General features: G+C 36.5%; 1 protein-coding gene across 2 annotated transcripts in view; it reads right to left on the reverse strand.

The window, feature by feature from the left end:
• Positions 1–19,044: 19,044 nt before the first annotated feature.
• The window catches only part of LOC119691474 (homeobox protein unc-4), a 36,957-nt gene continuing 30,994 nt past the window's right edge, over positions 19,045–25,007 (reverse strand). The window contains exons 3-4 of one of the 2 annotated variants that reach the window (XM_038109020.2): positions 21,607–21,746; positions 19,045–21,389 (exon numbers count right to left, since the gene is read on the reverse strand). In XM_038109020.2, the coding sequence (XP_037964948.1) occupies positions 20,879–21,389; positions 21,607–21,746 (651 nt within the window). In that variant the 3' untranslated portion in view covers positions 19,045–20,878. Of the gene's footprint in view, positions 21,402–21,606; positions 21,747–25,007 lie in introns of both variants that reach the window. The other variant, XM_038109019.2, reaches the window with a different exon arrangement.

The raw sequence follows: 25,007 nt of genomic DNA on the forward strand, positions 1-25,007 counted from the left end.
CCACGACGCCAGCGGGCGGAGCGGGCGGAGCGGGTGGACAGGCGGAACTCACTAGTATTATTTACTCTATGGTAGAGAATTACATACAGTGCCACAAACTTATCTGTTCCGGTGAGAGCTCACGTAAATGTCTAATATTTCTTCATTCTTTAAGATGTTAAATTTTCCCGTAATGGTAAATTACCCTTGAGGTTTTTATAAACCCATCTAATCTATATCAATATATAATTTATTAGTAAATAATGAGATATGGACCAAATTAGTTAACTGTCACCGGAACAGATAAGTTTGTGGTACTATACAAATATTCGCCATAGAGTTAATAATACTAGTCGGTGCCGCTCTATTTGTCTGTGGCCTGCGCTCCGCCCGCTGGCGTCGTGGCCGCAGCCTTAGAGTGGTCACTCTATTAAGACGAAAAACTCTCGGAACACAGCTGCGCGAGCCACGACTTAATTTTGTTGTATTTAACGTGCCCATTGCACGACAGCTCTCGTTCGCTAGTTTTTCATTATAGAGTAATCCTCCAGAATCGTTACAACGTATTGTGCGGCTGATTGTACCAACAGTAAACTTTGTGGTTGTGAGTTAAACTCATTTTAACAGAATAATGTCGAGAATTTGTATTTAATGTAGTTCATTTGAAACGATGGATGGCTCGGTGATTGAAATCGGTGACTATACAGGGTTTGCTTAAGGTCCTGGGGTAAGGGTTCGATTTCTCGATCTAGGCTTGCATAGTAGAGCCTAGCGGTCAGGCAAAAAACAGGTATTTGGTGAACAAAGCTAGCCGATTTGTCATTTATGATTTTTTTATGCCTATCAATTTATAAAACTACGATATAAATCTGCCCCGGACCGGCATGGGATCAACAGTTTAAGTTGCAGTGGTGAGTGATCATAAAAGTCACAATAGCATATATGTATACTACAAGTAACTAATGAATAATTATACAATGTATTTGTATACACTATAGGTACATAATTATATGTGTAGACATATATATTACAGACATATTAAATGTGTCTAAGTTAGAGAACTTTTACAAAACGCTAAATGTATTTAAGTAAATCAAATTTTAAATACATTTTGTACTAACTGGCAGACGTTTTAATACGTTTTTAAATACGTTTAGCGTTTGGTGAAATTCCACCTCAATCTATGTTTGATGCAAAATCTTTTTTTGAAAATAAAAGCCTAATGTATGTACTTAACTAATGTTACAGTAAAATCTACTTCAACAACAAATATCGGTTTAATTAACGCATGAAAACATAGGTATATTATGATTACAGATCAATTGAGCCGCACAAATACAACTTTAATATACAATTATAAATAAATAACAAACACACACCAACACACTCGCCGGGTTTAGTTCAGTAACTGTAGACATTTCCTACCTCACACTGTTACACACATTGCAACAAATACGAATGAGCCCGCAACACAAGTAATTAGCAATAAATTAAAGATTCAATTACAAGTTAGTGTAATTAAGTTGTTTCGAGCGAGAACACTAATTTAATAATAAGTAACCTCTTTGTCTGTCAGTTGCAGAATATTCTCTTTCTGAACGTGTTGCGTGGGTTTAAAAAAAGGTTTTTTCTTTTTTAATTACTAACGCACCAGCCTCGCGTAATGAGTTTTAAAATGTTTCTTTTATGAGTCAAAATCACTACTGGCCGTTAATGAATGTTCAAGAGAAAAACAAAATAGGTTAACCAAACTTTTTTCTGGAATTCCCCGACTTCATAATGCTCCAACGAAATTGATAAAATCTGCAATGTCAGATTGAAATAATGAAGTGCATATTTAATTAATAAGAAAAATTATAATTATAATAAAATATGAGGTATTGTAATTGCGAGAGTTTCGTGCTGTGCGTCGTGGCCGGCACGTTCGATGGCAATCGTAAAAAACTGCGCGCCCCGCCCCGCGCACACTGGGCTCGCCGCCGGGGCAATGAGAAATAAATTTATATCACATTATATTATAGAATGGAATAGAATACTACTTTATTGACTTAACAGGACACAAATAACATTATACAAAGTTTTCAGCGATGTTTTTTTGGATTTTCCGTAGAAACAAGGAAGTTTGGAAGATAAATTAAAAAAAATGGTCCAGTAAGTGTTATGAATCCTGTTTTAGTTGTTTTAGTTATTTTAATTTATAAAATACCCAAATACCTAGAATATAATAAAGTAAGTTTTGTTTTATCAAAATCACTAAAACAGGGAAAAAAACTTTTCATTTAATGAACTTTATGGAAAAAGCTTACGGCGTAGCAAAGACTACAGTTAATTTCTTCTACAAAGCCCTAGATGGATGATTTTTTATACTAACGTACCAATACATTATGATATGCACAGCTAAATTCAATTACTACTTTTTTCAAGACTTTTTTAAAACTTCTAAAATTATTCTGGAATGATCACTAAATCAAGAGTAATTTCACAAAACATCGACATTGAAAATAAAAAAAACATACTTAACTTTTAAATATGTCCCCGGCGAGATTATTCGAACCACGGTGCGGCGGCAACATCAGCCAATTACATAAAAGCGTTTCATTTGCCGCGCAAAGTGTTATGGTGTGACCCCGCAGATAGCATCGCCGACCCGCGATAGTGATGCACAAAACATATCGCATTATATTAATTAATGGCCGCTATTATTCTTCTGCTCCTTTCTTGGACGGATCTCGCGCTGTGGGAATATGAAAATATTTTTTAGGTTGGCTTCATGGTATGGGGTAGACCTAGACTGTGAGAAATTCAACGATGGCTCATTGACAAATTTTAATAAATATGAAAATAACATGTCAAACACATGGAATTTTCTAAGTGTAAATGATGAACTAAGTAAGTACAGTGAATTTCTCTCTTTCAGAATTTGGGCACTGAGTGGTTTTGCTTGACCGTTGTCTGTAAGTTCAAATGTAACCAGACACTCCCTTACTGAAAACTGAAAATTTATATATGAAAAATAGCTACAGTTAAAAAAAGTCTTTAACTTAATATGCTTATTTCAATACAGCATCATCATCAACAAAACTCTCCCGCCTTATCGACCAGCTTAACGGTCCTTGTGTAACTCGTGGTCAGATATCTGATGACACCGCGATGGCCGCTTATAATACCATTACGATCTCACCTCCATTGTGTAATCCGTCTTTCTGTTTACGGAACTCATTACACGCCCCAAGCCTTTGCCTCTTTTATTTAAAAAGAAAACAAAAAAAAACAAAAGAGCTCTGCGTCGGACAATCGGCGGGCTTATCAAAATAATAAGGCGTTAAGAGGAGACCTTTAATAGTTTGTTAAGCGTTGTAACGCGGGAATAATAAGCGAACGAGCCAGTAATAACAATAACAATGAAAAATAATAACCAGATTCCGGATATGAGCGCTCTGCGCAACGCTGTGTCGGGCTTTCGCACTGCTCTTGTTTAAATAAAATTTTATGCGTAGATTTCGTTAAGTTAAGAAACAATTCTTCGCACGGCCGGTGATGCCAGTTGAGGCTCGAGAATTCTGTCGAGATCCCATTATTAAACATGAATTCATTAGTTATTGGAAAAACCGGCCAAGTGCGAGTCGGGCTCGCGCACAAAGGGTTCCGTAGCAGCAAATATAGTGTAAGCACAATAACTTAACCAAAATTACAGTTAAATCAACCTATCTCAAAAACTATAAGAGATACTTTGATCAAACCAAAAATCGTTGAAAGAGTTAATTAGCATGCATCACCTCTATTTTTTTTAGAATTTTATACCCCGTAGTTATAAAAATAGAGGGGGGGGGACATACTTTTTACGACTTTGAGAGCTGATATCTCAAAAACCGTTCACTTTAAGAAAAATGTTTTTTAGAAAACTTTATATCATTTTAAAAGACCTTTCCATTGATACCCCACACGGGTATGTACATCGAAAAAAAAAATTTCATCCCTCAGTTACATGTATGCCCATGGGGGGCCCCACCCCCAATCAGTGGCGGCTGGTGCCTCAGATACCCGGTGGTGCACTTTATGGGTTTAGTAAATTTTGGAAGAAAAATAGATTAGGTACCTATTACAATTGAAAGAAAAAAAATTATAAGTATATTTTACCTTATTTATATTTTAAATCCATTCTGCGTTCCTTTTTTGACGCGAAATTGCCTCTCCGCCGAAACGAAAACAACACACGGAAAGCAAAATAAAGCATAGTCTCTCACATCCACATAACCATTTCTTTTTATTGTACATTTCACTTTTGAAAATTCAGGTATAAGTTTAATTTTTTGTTTTGCACTCCTGTTTTAAGATGAGAAAAGGCCGAGGCGGCCCAGCAGATTTAATGTCCAGTCTATTTTGAAATGTCCTATTGCTTTTTATGAAGTCCATATTGTATTGTATTTTGCACTCATTTTCACTCACACACACACATATACACTCACGAAATATTTACTACTTTCTTAGTTAATAAGTAATTAGAGTAACAAATTAATTACGTATTCGCGCGCGAAAGGTGAAACTGCGACAATGACATGACAAGTGCATCGTTCGTAGGTCACGCCACCGGTCAAGGCCGCCGCCCGCGCCTCCCGTGGCGTCATTCGTATGATTTCGGCAATTTCCGGTCGCGTGCGGCGCACGAATTTATCCTAGAACTGCATACAGTTTGTACTGAGCATCTTCCGTCTCACGCGCCGGGCGATTTCCATCCTGTTTCATACTACATGTAGGAGCTCGCTCCGTGCGACAATCCGAGCGCACGAGGCCGTTTTTGTTCAAGCAAAAATAAGCTCTAATTCTTTCGCAGTAGAAATCAAAATAGGCCAGCTCGATTTAATTTAACTCGTAACGTTCGAATGATTTATGTAATTTCTGTTTAGGGTAGGTATTACGGTTGTTATATTGGTATTTTTGTGAAGTTTTCTTTAGACGTACCTAGTACCTACCTAGTCTAGTATGGTATAGGAAGAAGGAAGGTACATATTTAGAAGGTTTTTAAATGGTAGTGCGTTGCACGGGCGCACTTAAGGTGCAGCCGCCACTGCCCCCAATTCTTTTTTTTACTATTTAGTGTCATATTTTTGTAGCGGTTCATACAACACATATTCCATCAAATTTCATCACTGTAGTACTTATAGTTTCCGAGTAAATCGGCTGTGACAGACGGACAGACGGACAGACGGACATGACGAAACTATAAGGGTTCCGTTTTTGCCATTTTGGCTACGGAACCCTAAAAATTGTAACAGCTTTTGCATAAAATACTGCTTTAACAACGAAATTCCGCGAAAGTGGTTGAAACGACACCACACACACAGAAATTAAAAGTAACTAAAAGAACATATAAATCACTATAACCCTATTTTTATTAAAAAAACTGAGTATGTATGTGTTCATAATTAAATTTGTTTGTAAATCTGAAATTGCTATTCTCATTGTTCTACTAAGCTAATGTGCTGCATTTTAGACATTGATTGAAAATTACAATATTTTGTTATACATACTAACTCTTGAATTTATAATAATTTACTTTAAATTTCTACCAGTGTAGCAGAAATTTCACTAGACTGGCAACATCTCTATCGAACACAGGGGGGTCACTCTATATTACATAAAACGAAATTTCGGAGCGTTGTTGCGCGAGCCACGACTACGACTCTATCTCGTTGTATTAAACGTACAGATTGCACGGCAGCTCTCGTTCGTTCCTTTTTTTCATCATAGAGTAACCCTCCTGAGCTGTCTGTTCGAAGCACCATTTCGAAGCGGTTAAGACAAGGAACGGGTAAGTATTTATAATACTTTACCTACATAGACTCAGCTATTCCATTTTCAGTACTGATTTCAGATTACAAGTCTGTAGGTGGTTTAGTACTATTACTTGTGATGGATTACTAATAACAATATGAACTTATCTTTATTAACAGTGTAATCCGTAATAATTTGTTACAAAATACATAAAATTACTTACACAGAATATGGAAACACTTACTTAGTAGACTTTAACTTAGTAACATGTCTGCATCCTTATTTTGCCATTTCCTTGTTCCAAGGGCATGACCCAGAATATGTGATATAATATAAGGCAAGTTTGTAATAATAAATAATCCATTTAGTTTTTATAAGCACTAGTGAGAAGTATAACATTTAGGTACCCAATTAAATTAAGAAATTCAAATACCTACTCTTGTAAATTCCGTAATAATAAAATTTGAATCCGGGACATTCAGTTTTCAGTGCACAGTTACGGTTCTTTTAGTACGGTTTCTGAAACGTTCAGTCGTCTCAATTTCTATCAGACTCCACAACAATTACACCCGCTGTCTAAGAAGTCACTTGAAGTACAAGTAAAATCATGAATTGCTATACTCCCACTCCTACCTTCATCCACTCTTTGTATTGTATGTGAGGATCTAATTTCATCCACTGCAGTATTCTTTTGTAAAGTCACTAAATACAATGCTGTTGGTAGCACAAATCTTAGTTGCGCATGAATCCTTGGTTACAAAGGAGGCCACCGGTCATCAATAACTGCTACATTTAACTGTACTTAAGCACTTGTTCTTTTAAATTATTTTAATACACATTTATTAGCAGCGCATTCCTTAGGGTCGGTACGGCACATATCGACGTGAAACAAATGACGGGGCGGCGGTCGTGCGCCTGTCGGAGATACGCCGAGATGGTGGCGCCGATATGTGTGCGGCTACCTTTACCAGCGTCTCTGTGGGTGCAGTGTGCATTCACAGTGCGAATGTTTTTTTTGGAGGCATGTTGAGGAGGAAAATCCTCATGGGAAGCGATAGTGCCTGTCTCTTACTGACTGAATATTATGATAAACACAGTAAGTATGCCTTAACAGACATTGGGGGACATTGCGAATGTTAATACTTACCTACTGAAGATTTTAATAACTATTGGGGTTACTTAGCAACAACACATACAAACCAAGCATAGATTTGTGGCCATCATGTATTGAAGAGATGTTATCCATTTTTTGTCTGTAAAGTCATAAATTCCACACAAAACTCCTACTATAAATACATACTAAAATTATAAAAAACCTACATTTACAGCGAAGCGGAGTTCACACCGCCGATACACTTGAAGGGCAATTAAACACATTGTATTTAGCTCTCGGTATCCGCGTAAGTAATTTGTTATAATTTATAACACTCAATAACAATGTGTGGTGTATCGGTGGTGGGTGATTTCTCAAACGCACACCTCGCCCGTAGCGACAGCTATCGGATAAATTAAATAGCAGCCGACGGACAACGCGAGTAGGGCCGCTCTTAGCCACCCTTACCTTATTTTAAACCATAGGTACTTTTAATATACATACATGTAATAGAATATAATAATTATTAGTTTATTGAGCACCGATTATAGGAACTTACAGTAGGTTTATATTCTGAATAGTGGCTGTATTGCTAATATCTAACATAGCCGCTATTTAGTTAGCCGGTTGTTAGGGAGGTTAAGTTGGAGGTGCCCAGAAAATTACATCGAAGATGTTTTGTCGCCGCCTTTGGATTTTCACTTTTGTAGCAATTATTACTGTGTACATATAAACAATGTAAATATACCTTCAAGTAAACCCAACCTTATAGGTAGTATGTTCAGCCAAGACCAGAGAAGAGTGGCCCATTTCGTGAAATGTGCGGCCCCGGCCGGGAACAATCGGCCTGGGTGCCGCCGCCGCATTATGTTATTAAAAGATAACACCCACTATTATTCACTTGGTGGATGGCTAAACGTGTACCGATCTAGTGAATATTTCATCCTGTATAGGAAACTTAACGAGCCTCAGGAATCCTGTCTAAACTTTCGCTTCTAAACTGTTATTAAACGGTTAATTTAACCCTGTATTTTTGTAACTGATTGTGATTTAGAATATTAATTGACTAACTGGATTCCCGAAGAAATCTAATAAGTTCCAATTAACTAATACATAAAGCTAATAAATGTTATAAGCGTATCGGACGAGAGTGTCGGTTTGATTGCACAACTCGATTCTATTAAGAAATAGAGAATCCAATAGCATTTGAATAATTCAATTCATTAAATCGAATACACCAATCAATATTCAACTCGTTAACTAACCGTGAATTCTGGCAGAACAAAATGCCTAAATTCTCTGTAAAAAAACGATAATGTTCTTTCCAAGATGGCGAGAATATATTCCGAGATCAAATTAACGGCAAAATCAATTAAGTCCGTTCCGTGGTGTGGTGGGATGAAACTAACAGATTTAATTACCGGCAAAACAAAAACAAATGTCTGAATCTTCATAAAGTTATTAACTTAAAAGAAAAAAAACACGTCTGAAAGAAATTTGGTTACCTGCGAGCCTTAATGCCCCGCACCTTGTGGCAAATTGAAAACGACGAGCTTGCTCTCAAGAAAATAATAATAAATCCTCAAATAATATTAATTCATAAATAATAATCGTGCCCGGACGAAAATAAAAATATACACGTCGGAATAATAAAGGATTTGCCCATATGTCGGGACACACGGGGGGAATTTAAAGAAAGAATGAGAAAATAAGGTTAAACACTTCAGTCAAAATTATGTAGGTACTAACCTAGTTTGTATGTTGCATAAGTTTTGTTAGATAGTCTAATAGTGACATTAGGTTTAATTATGTTAACATGATTTAAAAAACATAATATTTTAAATGGAAGTTATTTAACCTATTGTGTACCTTTGCTGGCCAAAGGTCTTCCACCAATTTCTGTCAATCATAAATACCTAATAATATATATAGAAAAAATGTATCTACAAATATATATTATGCATCAAACATGTTCTAGAATTAAATATTTCAAAACCACCTAGTGTGCAGCAGCGCATTGAACATAAAATTGTTTTTTCGGGCCACAGCTATAATTAGGCTATACGTTACGTTTTTGTTTGGCCCACATTTTCCGATCCTCTAATTTTTGGTTTTTTGCCGCTCCTTTTGTAGTCGTTAATATGATTACACCGTTGGGATGATGGCTTCATACGTGTTTTAGGTTATAACTTAATTTGCTCGGGTTACTTATTTGTTTTTTTATTGTTGAGAGAGACTTCCTGAGAGCGTCTGTCGTTGGTTTTTTGTGTGCGGTCGTTAGTTGTAGGTGATTGAATGAGATCGCGGTCAAATTGTCGGGTAGTGTGGAAGCGCTCGCTGCTCTACGGCGCACGTAAGCTGGACCAGCTTTTGATATTGTAAATTGGATTGTAATTTGTTGGCGAACGTTTTTGTGCTCGTTTGTAATATATGTAATGAGTGTCCGCTATCCGAGCGATCATTTTGGTTTGTAAAGCATCAGTTTCGGTTTCTGTAGTCTCTTAAACGACTCGCTTCACAATGCCTCAATCATGCTCGCTTGTCCACTCTTATTAAAGTCGTACCGACAGTTTACTTCCTTGGGAGTTCACTGGAAATATTTAAATGAAATTCTCTCATTCTTAAATAGTGTCATTTAAAAAAGAGGTAGCAACGTCTTTTGTCACGGAAGTGCACTGACAACATTAGAGCTCCTTAGGCCCTTTGTAGCGCTCAACATAAAGGCGGGTGTACACTACAGTACAAACGTGAGTGGCTGCACACAACGTGTGTCTGGCAGCACGTTAGGTCGTCGACACACGGGGAGCGTTGTAGCTGTGAAGGCGCCACTTCTTCGTCTGACAACTAAATTGTGTTCGGGCCCGACGTGCAAATTGTAGCACGCCCTAACACGCTATGCAGGCGTGGCCCGCTCGGACCGGCCGCTTCGACCCATACGTATACTGCTATAGAATCGTGTTAAACCCGTAGGCTGTATAGCTGAGGGAGGACGGGTAGCAAACCGCTAGCAAAGTGAACGCCGATGGTGAGGCGAATTAAATGATTATGGTGAAAATGTCGCTCTAATTACTCGAAGAAATAGAGGTACTTGATACCTACTTCTAATCATGTGTGAGGTAATTTGTTAAATTAGGTAGGTATGTCTGAAACTGCTCAAGGATTTATTTTGGAGTTAGCCCTAAAAATTTTCTTTATAGAAATCTGTAAATACTTACTTGAAATCAAACACATACAGGAAATGCTTGCTTTATATTTTCAAAGCGAGTTGTTGATGTACGTATTTATGAAAACATGAATTCTGGTGTCTGTAACTTCAACTGAAATAAACGCAGGCATATTTGGCGCAAGTCCGCAATTTTTGAGAAGATTAAAAGCTCTCTTTCTTATTTATTGTTCACTCCAGTCGTATATCGTTAGACGTGTTAATAAAAGCCGGCGGCCATTGCTCACTCTCACACACACACACACACACACACACACACAACACACACACACACACACACACACACACACACACATCACACACGTTCAAGTGAACAAGTTCACAGACTAAATTAAGACATAACCCGCGAGTAGTCATTACTTCCATTACTCTGTGAATCTAAATCAATTTTATTGGCGGCCAGTTAGCGCCGCTCACTTCTTAAATAATTACACCTGTACCACTTGATCAAGGTCTTTCTTTGAATATAAAATTAAAGTCATTACTAGTGTAAGATTGGGCTTCAGATAGGTCAACTTGGACTGGTCGTAGCCACCTCGACCGGTATGATAATTTTTAAATCGAGCCGGTCCGAAGTCGAAATTGATTTTTGGTTGATACGTTTTTGATTATAGGTTTTGCAGTTGTTAGATACAATTATTTTGGTACGGCGAGTGGGCCGTGCTCTATTATTGAATGTAGTTATTGTATCTGTTGGGTGTAACGTTTGATTTCGTTTTAAATTGATTTCAGTACAAAAAACCTTGTGGGTAATTGAGCTTCTTATGCTTGAAGTTGGAGTTAAATGGTTTTGCTTTTTAGTTAAAAAACGTGATGAAGCAATGTACGTAAATAATGATATCTAATGTGAATGGAGAATAAGTTGTAACACCCTACATAAAGTTGTTTCCTTATTACGCTTTGGTTCAGCTATTGGTCACGGGTGTTATGTTTCGTTGTGGTAAGTTAAATCCTTTACATTTCCATCTTTGAATATCATGTGTTTCTGTATCTTTGCGAATCCTCAAAAATACTCATTAAATATTAAATTTAAATAATAAAACTCTTAAGTACCCCTCTACGCACGCTGCAGATGAAAATTTTGTTAGTTATTTCATTAATAAAAAAACTATTTTACACGTAAAGCCCTATTCACAACCGTACTTACACACGAATCTGCAACTAAACTTAAACAAAGCGAAATTGTACAAGTTGTGCTACTTATTAGTCTCAGTAATTTCCATTAGCATAACTGTGGTATAGTTATCAGTTATCACGAGGGGCATTTTTTAAGGTAAGTGAAAATTGTAGTTGAGTGTGCGGCCGGCCTAATCACTTCATCATACCTCGCCGCGCAATTATACACCAAGGAGAGGGGTAGCCATGGTTCTTAGAGTTTTTGTGTCGTTGATTAATGCTTTAACATCATAGGTACTCTAGATGTAGCTGGTAATGTTAAGAGAGCTCTCTCCGCCAACAAACTATGTGTCTATGGTTTGGCGAATTTCTATGTGTGTAACAATAAATTAAAAAAAAAAACTGTCTTAATTATATTTATTTACTTTATTACATTTATGTATCTGTATCTGTCTCTATTATTATGTACTCCAAGGTTGCAGGAGGCGTCATTAAGCTAGCCTTTTCCGCTTAGAAGTAAATTTGTGTTTTTCTCAGTGGGACTTTTTCATTGCCCGTGAATGTTGTACTCTAAATGCCTGTGCACGAAAGGAGCCTCCGCAAACTCCTCCAGTAAGGTATCACGTGTTCCTTCTACACATTCGCTTCGGTAATGTGGGCAGGTAATAAACCATAGTGTAGCTCTTGTGTTTGTCACCGTCACGATAAGAAGAAGAAGACTCTGCATAGTGTATGTTTGTATGTAACACAAATGAGGAACTAAGGAAGTGTCAGTACGGTAGTAGTGTGCAAAAATGGTCGCCCTACACTTCCGGTGGTTTGGGGCGCGTGGAAATGGTGAAAAATGAGTCCTTGTTACGGCGTATCGGACGGCGATGGTGATACTGATAGCCCTGCACGGAGCTGGGTTTGAGTACTGTGTACATGTGGAGGATAAAATAATATACCTAATCTAAAAAATGTGAGCGTAGGTAAAGAAGGAGGTCTGGATGAAATGAGTACTAGAGATGATGTGTTCTGTGCTTATCGTCTTTATAATTTGAATAAATTCTAAATCACAATATTTTAAATAAACTAGGTAAATATTTGGTTTCCCATAAAGGGCCATAAATGCACAACAATCTGTGGCTATGCCTACGGCATAAATTGCTAAACGGATCAAAATATCAATTCCTAGTTACTTTACCCTATCATTTGAGCAAATCGTATCCAATATCATCAAAACAGAATCACATAACACACGAAGCCTAGCTAATTCTGCTGGGGAGCCCTAAAAAGGCAGTTTACGACTCCCTGTGTTGCCAGCGAACCAATTACGATAATGTCTCGCTAAATTATAGTTAGTGTTGCCCTCTAACGGCGGAAAATTCACCCAACGTGGGCGAAGAAAATAGAAATCTGAAATCACCCCCTACCTTAGTGCATGAGGCACGTTCGGTAAAGCACAGAAAACAGTTTTTTTGTTGTTTGTAAGAACAAAGTACTAAGATTATTAAAACGATAAACATGTGAAAACCACAGTGGATAAGAAAACAGAAAAACGAAAAAAAAAGTTGAGTGAGGTTTTAACCTTATGGTATAACAACAGTGTAAATATTAAAACCTAGACAATTTTAGTCTTCTAGATCTTATTTCAACAATTAATTACTTTTAGACGTATATAATTATCCCAAATATAAATAGATATAAGTACGGTATGTACAGTGTAGTGTTATTTTCTGAACGCACTATTTGGTAATAGAAAGCAACGTGTGTTTCAAAATGCCTCCACGAAACAATAAAAAATTAAATTGATGTTATTTGACGCAAACACACACATATATAAAGGTAGTAAGTAATAGCATGTATTACTAACACTTTGATCCATGTTGGTTGAAAAATAAATAAATTACTATTATAGCAAATGTTGAACATTCTTCAATGTGGATTCATATTAAAATTCATATTCGTATAATTCATATTCCTTCAAGCTTTTTTCAGGATTTCTACAGCGAGCAAGAATTCTTTGGAACATATACATTATCCTTCACTGACACTGAAAATGAAAAGTTATGGTTTGATTTCTGATAAAATTATATATATTTTTTAAAGCATAGCTTAAGAATCTCTTTATGAAAAAACTCATACTATTTTGGCATACATAATTATTATGTAGACATAATATTGCGGTATGTCAGTCTGACATAAGGAAGGGCAATCATTGCTAATTCGTCGAACCTCTAACCGCAAATTGACAAACACTGGGACGAGACGACAGATGCCCTAATGGGCAATCCTTCGCAACCTTCAATCACCAAATTTTCGAAATGGGCCCTTATTAAGAAATTGCTCTAATTTTGTAAGAATTTGCTGTAGAGTTATTCATAGAAACAGGAATGCGCATTAAAATACATGGTGTTGCAAAAAGGGTACTAATCTGTATATTAAAACATTCATCATCATTGTATACATTGTAAATATACCCATCTATGAAATAAACACTAATCTAATCCATCCATTACAATTTCAAACATTAAAATTGTTTATCAAAGATTATCTTTCAGTGTAAAGATAAAAGTAGGCATCCAGGCATCGACAAATGAATTGTAAACTTAATAATCTACCGTTAGCGTGACACACGACCGATTAAATCCAAATAAATAAATAAAGCGCTGTATTGGAAATAAATTATTCCATTAGCGGGTGAAATAAGCGCTTTACGGCGAAATGACGATAGCCGCATCCCAAAAAAGCTATAAAATAAAAACTAGAACATTTGTGTTGCGTGTCGTTTTGTTTTTAAATCTGATAAAGTTGGGTAAGTGTACCAGTGTGGGGGTTTATGTATCCGCCCGAAATAGCGCGATCCCACAATTATAACGGTATTAACCCAAAACGGCGGGACTAAAATGAGCACAAATTGATATAATAAAAACATAGGCGTAGCTGTATGCGACCCTGTAGAATAATTTTGTTGGCTGGCTTAGTTACTTCTTATAGCTCGATTTATATGTTTCAGATCTACATGATACAATATATCGGTACCGCCTCTTTCTATTCTGAACATGTGATTAAGATGTAATAATTAGCTATTTCAGAAAATCCCGCCTATCTACCAACTATAAAATAAAGGTATTCAAACGGACTCCAAGAATCGCCCCTCAACCCATTTTGAATTGAATCATTTGGAAATAAATGCCTTCATTTGCATAGACGATAATTGTTAGTAATTCATACTGAGGCCGGTGTGGCTACTGAGCATTTGAAATATCATTCCGAATCTAATTCCTTATGGATATTATAAATTAGTGGTAAAAGTGGATTGGGTTATTACTCGGTAGTTTATTTAAATAACTGAGTGAACTCACTCACTGAAACAAATTAATTTTAAATTATAATTTTCGCCGAAAATAGCTCATTTCTAAATTGTTCTTAAATCTATAGGTAGGTACTATCGGATTTCACTCTTTTTTAGTTTAACATAGAAGATGCCCGAAAGATGACGACTAATCTACCACATTGGTAAAGTACATTGAGATCACGATTAATATAAATACTCCTACCATTTCTACCACATGTAGGTAACTCAACAACCACTATGGTTCACAATTTGATATCTTCGACTCACTGTTCCAAAAATATCGCCAATTCCTTAACAAGGCAGGTAGAGAAAATGAATAGCCGATCCATGCGCAGTGTCAGACCGACCGTTTAGCCTCACCCATTGGTTCACATGGCGGGGTAATTCCCCCGTTGTGGGGTAATTTGTGTAATTTCCCTGCAAATGGCGACTAATGCCAGAAAGCGCCGCTAACGACGGTGCTGCCATCGTGCGATATTATTTATCACGAATGCTATTGCGGTTTCTCGTGAACTCTTGCGCAGCTCGGGTTTTGAAAGTTTTGGCTTTTGAGCCGGTATATCAGTTTAATGTTGATACGCGGTTAGATTAATAACTTGCCTACATACTTAAACACATGGAGGCATTTAACTGCGTAAATAAAAGCCTATATTTAAATAGGTATCAAATAACTAAATTTACATAAAAAGTCAATTATTGTATTAAAGTAAAAGTAAAAAAAAGTTTTCGCGCCCTTAAATAAAATTAATCAGCTTTATAATACATAGGTACATTATGATGATGAGAGCCTTAACTCTTATAGCGTAGCTACTAAATCATCATCATCATCTGAAGTAATGCTACTGAACATGGCCCGGAGGCACATGTAAACTAATATCATCTAAGACCCTTCAATCTAAGACCTTCCGCTTTCAGCTTTTTACGCTTAAAAAAACTGCATTCAGTAGATTCATTTCGTTTGCCGACTAACATACGTATACCTTGATCTTTAATTCGACGGAATTCTGACAGTTATCTACTTTTGACATATCAGAGATCACAAACCTTTTTTGGCTGAGCCCTTTTTTCAATACGAGTCTGGAGGGCCACTACCAAAATCAAACGAACGAACGAACAAGAGCTCGGCTCTATCTCGTTGTATTAAGCGTGCCGATTGCGTGACAATTCTTGTTCGTTCGTTCGTCGATTTAGAGAGTGACCCCCCTGAACATCTAAGTCTAAACTACTCTATACATTTTATTTGATAGTGAATGTATCCATTTTATTAAGTGCGGTGCCCCAAATTAAAAGGGGATTTACCTACGGTGAGTAATAATTACGTCCCTTTACATCACAAAAATAATATAATTAATTAAAGTATAAATTAATAAATAAAGAAAAAATATAATTGATTATTAAAATATCTAATCGATTATTAAATAATAATAAGAGCGGTGGTAGCTCAGTCGGGTAAGCACCCGCTTCTCACGCAAGAGATGCGGGTTCGAATCCCGGCGCTGACATGTAGGTACCAATGAGTTCTTTTAACTTAAGTACAATGTATACCATCGCTCTTACGGTGAAGGAAAACATCGTGAGGAAACCTAGATTTAGCACATCTAGATATGTGAACCCACCAACCCGAAGTGGACCAGCGTGGTGGGAAATAGTCCAAGCTTAGGGAGGCAGTTTAGACCTTGGGGATATTCACAAAGGTTCCACTCGAGAGAGCCAGGTGCAGGTACTTACACACCCAAAGAGAATAGAATAGAATATCTAATCATTATTAATACTAACCGATTATGATGAAACTTAGACTGCTCAATGTAAGCCATTAAAAATATTAATAGTGGCAATCGGTTCAATCGTTTCGGAGATATGCGTGAACAAACATTATAAACATACATACATACATCTATAAAAATTTGCAAGTATATTTGTTTGTTGTGCAGTTCCAATAATCTTACATAAGTACATACGAGTATGTACCGAATAGAGAATCTTTTTTTGAAATCGATTAAAAAGGTTTACTATCCCTGAATTTAGTAGGAAGTGATGCCAGCTAAAGAATAAAATAAAGTAATTAATATGAATTCGATACATTATCTGTCATTTTATTTTTTTATTGCCCAGAAATGGATCCAATTTTTTCCTTTTTTCGGTTAAGAGCTTTTTAAGTAGCATCACTTTTGAAATGTCAGAATTCCGTCGAATTAAAGATCCAGGTATAGGTAGGTACATACACGAGGCATTATAGAATGTTATTTTTCATTCATATCCGTGAGGAGTTAAAAGCCACAAGCAAAACGGTTTTAAAAAGCGTCGCAATTTAGACCCATAAATAAATTTAAGTTTCTTAAATTATTTACGAGTTTAGCACCGCGCAGAATCGCCGACTTTGATACCTGATACGCGTGTTCAAACGATACTTTCACGAATAACATTGCGTTAAATGGTCGTGTAATTCAGAAAAGTAAGCTAAGGACACGTGGCCAAAATTTAGTGTAAAATTTTGGATATACAGTAATAGACCACCATATATGCTGTACTTACACGTTTTTTGAATGAAAAAGAAAATATTTAATGATTTTGTTAAAGCTAAGTAACCTATTGGACGTTGCGTTGCACAGTTAAAAACTAAAATATACGCAGATAGACTCCTACTTACAATTATGAATTATGATATTATCTGATCTAAATGGTGGTAGTTAGTAAAGTGCTACAAATAAATTTATATCTGACAAACCTATAATAAATACTATATCCTTTTCAGGCCCTGCAGCACGAGGCGCTATTAAGACGTGACAAACGTTCTCCGTCGCGCTCGCACTTGAGGCTGCGCGATGTGAGTGGGCGCGATGCAAAACTCTTGTCACGTTTTAAATGCGCCCCGTACGTACTAGCCCTTCAGAACTAGCCCGTTATAGCTAAGAGTTCATTCGTCATAGCTGCCACAGTCCACAGCAGTAGTCACTACTTGGGTACTCATTGGACAGGTACAAGACCTACATCTACACTAAAAATTAAAATTTATAGAAATAGGTTTAATGAGAAGTGCTTAAATTTCCTTCTGCCTACCTCGCAAGGGAGTACATTAGTACAAGGCGTGAGTGCGTGTGTGTGTGTGTGTGTGTGAGAAGTGCTTAAATTTCCTTGCTGCAACACAAGTGTGTTTTATTTCATGGAAATGGCCAGCACATTCTTGCAGTTTACTGATCAATAACTAAGTATTATTAAAGGAGTCTTCACCATTACTGAATATTACTATGTAGTTAGAACCTCATTTATTTCAGGTATTGAATGTATTATATTTATGGTAACCAATGATGTAGGAACGACCATGTTCCTACATCATTGGTTACCATAAAATAATATACCTAAGTACCTAGGTACTATACATATCTATGCATCTAGAGTTTTCAAGTAGAATGTTTTGAGGGCTCTTAATTTGTGAACCGTAGGGTCTGAATTCCAGAGATCAAGCACTTCCTTGATCGAAAGACAGGAACCTATTGAGTCTCCGATATTGGCTAGCTCGATGACGACCGCGGCGAATCAGTAATGTTGGTCTTTATCAGATGCAACGAGCTGTCTAACTGCATCTTAAACTTTACTCTGAGGAGCTGAAGCGTTCTTCTCTGAAGAGGGTTCTTTAAAAAAACTACACCATTTTATTTCATAACATGTAGATTGTAGGTAAATTCAGCACACATAATATGATTTTAAACACATGCTCATGCTTGTTATCCCTGAAGGGGTAGTTGGTTTTCTAAGTCGCTGTTTTTGAAGAGTAGTACCTATTTAAGTATATCGGCAGTAAAATATTTATTAGTAAACGTTACTGATTTCTCCATGGGAAATAATCACAAGTTTAATGGAAAAACGAATTCCATTGGAATTTAAGTGACACGAGCTGAGGCGCGGGCCTTTTCGGTGCTGGAAAACACACACCTTTATAACTTGTATGCCTGTTATGTGTAATATTAAGTACCTACCTACCTATAAGTTTAGCCATATAAGTTCTTTTGTTTTATTTGTTGTTTGCTGTGTGTATTTCCTTGTGTATTTTTGGTGTGTGGTGCTGGTCACCGAATAAATATTTTTTATCTTTATCTTATTTTTTTTTAAATCGCTGCGACTGTCTATTTATTTAAGTGAGTCTATGAGCTCTTTTAACACTCACGGGTAATGAAAAGGTTCCACTAAAAAAATCACCAAATTACTTCTAAACGGAAAAGGCTTGCTTAATGACTCCTTCTGCAACATTGGAATACATTTAACAGAGCATCAGGATATTACCGACTAAAAACGGTAATATATTGTTCAAAGTTTAAATTAAATGTTTGAAAAAATTGGGTTCCTGTTGTGAAATTTTTCATTGCCCGTAAGTGTATAAGTATGTAGAGAAGGGAATATATGAATAATATGTCGGGAATTAAGGATCATAGGAACATTAGGAAGTTAGGTTATACCTAAGTACACTCCGATCACGTAGTCAAATACCTATATTAATAATATATTCTATGAAATAATAAAACTGTATGCTTTTTTAATACGTTGTAATTATTTTGATTCAATAAGTTACTCGCCACTTATAATAACTATGTACAGCTTACACTTAGCATTGTGTTAACCAATTTACAAATATTAGTCAAATCATCATTTTCGTTCATCTAATTTCTATATAAATAACTTAACTCTTATTTTGTACCTAAGATATTGTTGTCGACTACAATTTTAACATACTTTAGGATATTATATGTAGATGTGTTCGTGTGATGAATCTTAATAAATAGGAATAAGTAACAACTGTTCTACAATATTAGAAATTAAGAAGAAAATGAATATTGTCTTATAGAAATGCGATCTTTTAATCCATATAATAAAGGCAAAGAGATCATTTTAAATATTTTTATTTTTTTTCAAAATAACTTATGTAACCATACAAACATTGAACGAATCGTAGACATAACTAAATCACGTTCAAAGTGAAAACTCAAGATTAGTATAAAAATAAATTGCTCAGCACTCTCTAAATGATTTTTAGTAAAAGCAGAAGTTGAGTTCGAATTCGTAAGTTAGAATCTAGTGATAGCGCACAATTATACTTTGTAAGATAAATAATTATTACAATCCCGGTTATATCTGTGGTAGCTCAGTTATAATAACACAAACAAAGTTGCACATTACATGCTTAGCAACGAGAATTTTCATACTAACTTAATTAAGTTAATTATAATTGCTCACTTGAGTTAAAGAGGGCAATTCTAGGCCAATAGACGTACGGAGATTATATAGACGCATGTTGCTATGTTGAAAGTATAATAGTCAGCAATACATAAATGTATAGGTTACCAGCGCTCTTATTATAAAACTTAGACTAAATATAATTCTGGCTTAGAACGAGATTTAGTACAAATATTTCAGTCCAAACCCAGTTCTAAAACCAGGACCATGTTCGGTCTATTTTTTTAAATAAGTCGGTTTAGGTCATTTGAAGGGCCACTTACGGGTGATATGAAATGATAATCGTCGCCATCCATATAGATATACTTTATAACTCTGTACGTATATTATATGAATATGAAATATTGCACTTTAATTATATCATTATTTTGTTTAAATTAGAAAACTATAAGTATGTTTTAATCGATGTTTACATACCTACTGTGTTATCTAAACTCATTGATTCGTTAATAATGTCATAGATAAGTACATAATTGACGCATGGTGCTTTTATTTATAAAAGTATAGATTTAGGTACCTAATGTACTCCATCATTTTTTATCTAAAGAATTATTGCCCCAGGTATTGTATAGAAATAAGAATATATTAACATTCAAGAGGAAAATAAATAAAAGTATATAAGCTTATGTACACAACTATCTAATATAATACATTTCAATCTAATTCTAGTATTCACATGGATATGTTGTTAAATGATACATATTTTATAAGTCTTTATGTAAGTATAAGATATTAACATAATATAGGTATTTATAGACAATTCAACGGTATAGTCATATTCGGAAGTAAAATTCAAAGAAATTTATTAACATTTGAATATTGCTATTTGGTAAAGAAAACTTAAAAGAAAATAAATATTTGTTTAAAATACCGAAAACTATCCTGTGTCCAGCTAGCTGAACTCTACTACCAATACAAACTAACCACTGACTATATTTAACTAAAACCAATCATATTTATAGGTAGTAGTACTATTTAAGCAAAGGAACATTATCCGAAATGCTTCACGCCCAAACACATAAAAATTGTAGATAATCTATATTCGCAAGAGCGACTTTCGAACCACTGGAGTTCACAAATCAGATCATAGAGCCTCTATAGTCAAACCTACATCTACCGACAGTCACTTTCACGTATTATTATTGAGCAAGGACTCTATGCTGAAGGGGTTGTGCTTTCTCACTCCCCCGTTCCTGGCGAGGTCTCGCTCTGTCGCGGTGCCGCCGCCGCTGAGGTCGAGGGAGACGGCACGACCCGAGTCGAAGTCAAACTTCTCGTAGTTGCCGCTAGAGGGCCCGAAGTTGTTGAAGAAGGAAGGTTGGGGGTCGGGCGTGGGGCTGAAGTGTCGTCCGGAGTGCGCATCTGAAGTGGAACTGTCGCTGTTGTTCATGCCGTCGGCTCCGGACGGGGCGCGCAGGCGGCCGGTCAGCGAGAAGTCCTCAGGGCCGGAGTCGTGGCAGGAGTCGCCCCCCACCACGTCGATCATGCTGTCCTCCCCCTCGTCTCCGTCGGAGTCGGAGTAGAGCCCCGTGTTGCGGTGCTGCGCCAGGTACTCGCTCTTGAGGGCTTCTAGGTCCACGGCGATGCCTTTGGCTCGCAGCTTCCTCGCTTGGCGGTCTAGTGCTTTGGCCAGCTTCTTCCTTCGTCTCGCCCTGTGGAGGGAGAGTGACAATTAGGACGGGAAGTAAGATAATTTATTGATGTAGCATGTAACTGTAGGGTATGTAGATATCGCCAGTTATGCTATCTGTCTGCTATCGGTCTGCTATTGACCAAAAATACCATCAAGCTATAGGTATGGAGATCGGGTGTGGCCCTTCTTCACCTATGCCAGTACAATGAGAGTAGCGTACTGACCTTTCCCTGGCGCGCAGCTCGTGCGGCGGGATGGGCTCCCCGGAGCAGGACTGCGGGTGCGCGTTGTGCGCCGGCCGCCCCGGGCCCTTCTTCGTGTGCTCCTTCTTGCGCCACTTCGCCCGCCTGTTCTGGAACCATACCTGGTGGTGAGAAGGAAAACGTTAGTTATTAGTTTCCACTACGAAACATTATAGATTATCAACTACTAAGAATTCAAGATTCAAAAGTGTACTCAAGTCGACAGTGTTTTACCCTCTGTAGTCTTTATTTTATATCCTATTTGCAATAAGCTGGTTAAAATAGGAATGTAACAGAATGGGTGGATTAATGAAATGAAGACGTGATAGGTCTGGTTCCCAGACGAGGCATGTCTGTTGACAAAATTAACGACAACAAATTCCCATTCACGGATAACTATTCCCAATTTAAGTGTCAAAATGGTGAAAGCCTAACGCACTACCAATAAAATTTCATATTTCAACGCCTTTTAAAAGCCGCTTTCCAGCTGAAGCTATGCCGTTTGAAAGGGATCTCTATCCGTGGATGAATATAAGGTTAATATTGCGGTGACGGAACATGGGTTGACGATACAAAGTCTCATGAATTGAGACGTTAATTTTCAATGCGCATCGAGGTCCTCAATTTACATACTGATGCGGTATGCCGTGCTGCGTGCGCGCATATCTGATGCGCCCTTGACGCGCACCGACACTTTTTTTCGCTTTTTTAATTCAATAAAATTGCAACAGGCTTTTATAACAATGCGCCAGCGGCCATCATCACTTTGAATAGAAAGTAAGGTATTAGGCACTTATTAATATGATAATTGCTAATGAGGTAGCTACTTAATTAGCTATAAGTGCATATATACACACTGAACGTTAATTAATTTAATTAACATGATACTTCTACTCGCACATTACAAAACATTGTACTGGAATGAACATAAAATAAACACGTGGAAGCAATCTTATTATGTTCAGGCCCACCTATAAATACTTCGATATACCTACTTAAGAGATTTAGATACGTTGGTAAGTACTTTATATTCGCTACAATTAAACAGACAAGTTTTAGTATTTCTCATCTATAAAACTACTACTTCTTAGGAACCGTTATAAATATTAAACTTACTTAAAAGTGTATTCAAAAATAATGGGAATTTAAATTAGCTTAAGGGCAGAAGGTTCTAACCGGCCATATGGGTGACTGTAAGCTTTTTAAAAGGGCTATTTCTGTCGATGTTTTTATACATTTTTGTTTTTGGAAATAGAAAAAAATTAGAATATGTAAAGATTTGTAGCCAGAAAGATAGAAGTCTAGGTAGGCATGATTTTGTATGTTCGTAGAGTAATAATTATAGTGTGTTTTACGTATATATAATTATGTGTTTGTGTGTATAAAGACAAAATTAGTTTGAAATTTCGAATAGAGGATACAACATTAGTCCTACAACAGCCATTGTTAAAAAAATACGTAAAAAAAACTCATTGCCGCCAAATGCCGCTATCCTTTTTACGAGCAAACCATCATATTTTATGGCAAAACATATAATTTAAAGCGGCCATTTCCACGGATTAATTTGGATTAATTTAATAAAATGTGATGAGACTCTTTCAGTTGGGCCATCTGGCTGGTCCTTCTCGACACCAGTTTATTGGCTCTCAGATGACTTTATTTATTGAGAGTTTTTACCTTCGTGACATTTCAATCAATACCTTTATTTATTTTTATAAGTGCTGATTTTTCAATAGTCAGATAAAAGTTATCTGACGAATAATGCTGATGCTGTCGTATGTGAATTTTGGTATTAGACAGTGACAGGAACAAGTTTATCCCTCAGATAGCATTTATCTGACTATTGAGAAATCAGCTCTTATACGCTTGTAATAATAATGCGTAATTATTGCCAGTTATTAGTAGATCAATTTTTTTAAAATTCATTAACCTAAATCAAGTACGTTTCCTATAAACGCGAAATTTTGGAAGTATGGTTGTTTGTTATTGTTACTCTATGTACCTAGTGAAAAAAAGCTATTGCAATTTTGACGAAATTTTGTAAGTATGTAGAAAGCTCTAACACTGGATTAGCAAGGAAAAGCAAAGCTCGCGGGCAACAGCTAGTATATATGTAAATAAGGTTTCATGAAAATCAATAAAATTATGGCGTTACTAAAACAACTTAATCCGGAACGAATATATTAGGCATGGTACACTTACACTTTGATAAGATTTATTAATTTAAAACCTATTTTCTATTAATTACGATCCAATCTGAAATTTTCATTCAAGCGCAAAACGTAACTAATCTCGTATAAATTCACCCAACTTTTTTAATTGGCAAAGGTTCACTTCCAAACAGCCAGTGGCTAATCGAAATCTATTGATTAAGGAATAGATTCGGAACGACCGCGTGTAATGGCCCTGGCGAATGATACCCTCACCGATAGAACCCTATAAAACGATTTTTCCGCAGCTTGTCGCTTTTACGACTGTGACTTAAAGACTAATTTCGAATGTGTTATTTATCTGATAGAGGACTAGTTACGATGAACAGTTGGTAATGAAAACCCCCTCTACTTTCGTGAAGATCCCCCCCTTCTTGCCTCAGGGGAGGTTGGGGTTAGATGTCATTAATACCTATGGTTTCGTACGAATCTGTTGCGAAGATGTGTGGGGAGATAATGAAGTGAGTTTGTATTGATTTGTAGTATTTGTCTCAGTAAGTATTGCTTTAAGACGTTAGGGTATGTTATAATATATGGTATATTTTTATCACTATGGTATACTTTTATCAACCAAACATAAAAGAAACATAATATTTTGTACTTATATTACAAAATTCAGTCACATATGTTTACACTTTCAGAATGTCTAATCCTCACTTACAGGTAAATATTTTGTATAACAATTTACGTACAAAACTGTGCTATAAAACTATACTCTGATTGTTTTGATTTCACACTAAAATGTGTACTTGTCACGAAACAAGTTCCATAAACTGAAATCCACACATAAACACAACCGCACAGATAACAAAAGGGAAAAACTGAAGCAATAAAGAAAAGTGGGCCCTGATTACTTCAACACAAGTTCGAATAGAGTGAGCAGCCGCCCTAACCTGACGACACCCAATCACAATACGCCCTCACATTCGCGCCGAAAAGACGCATTTATCCCACAAAACCAACATCCGTTTCCGGAAAAAACCGCTTCCATTAACTCCCCAAAGACAGAAAACTAAACAACGACTGCGTAACAAGATTCATACGGGGAGCGTTTGTGGAAATCGTCGCGCTAGCAGCCCTCTCCCTCTCCCCTGTTAAAGATTCCTCTTGTGTAAATAAGACACTTTAACCAGTCATTTTGAGGAAACCTTTTTGTTTCGTTAAGCTAAAATG

Source organism: Plutella xylostella, chromosome 17, assembly GCF_932276165.1.
Source record: "Plutella xylostella chromosome 17, ilPluXylo3.1, whole genome shotgun sequence".
NCBI classification, from domain to species: Eukaryota; Metazoa; Arthropoda; class Insecta; order Lepidoptera; family Plutellidae; genus Plutella; species Plutella xylostella.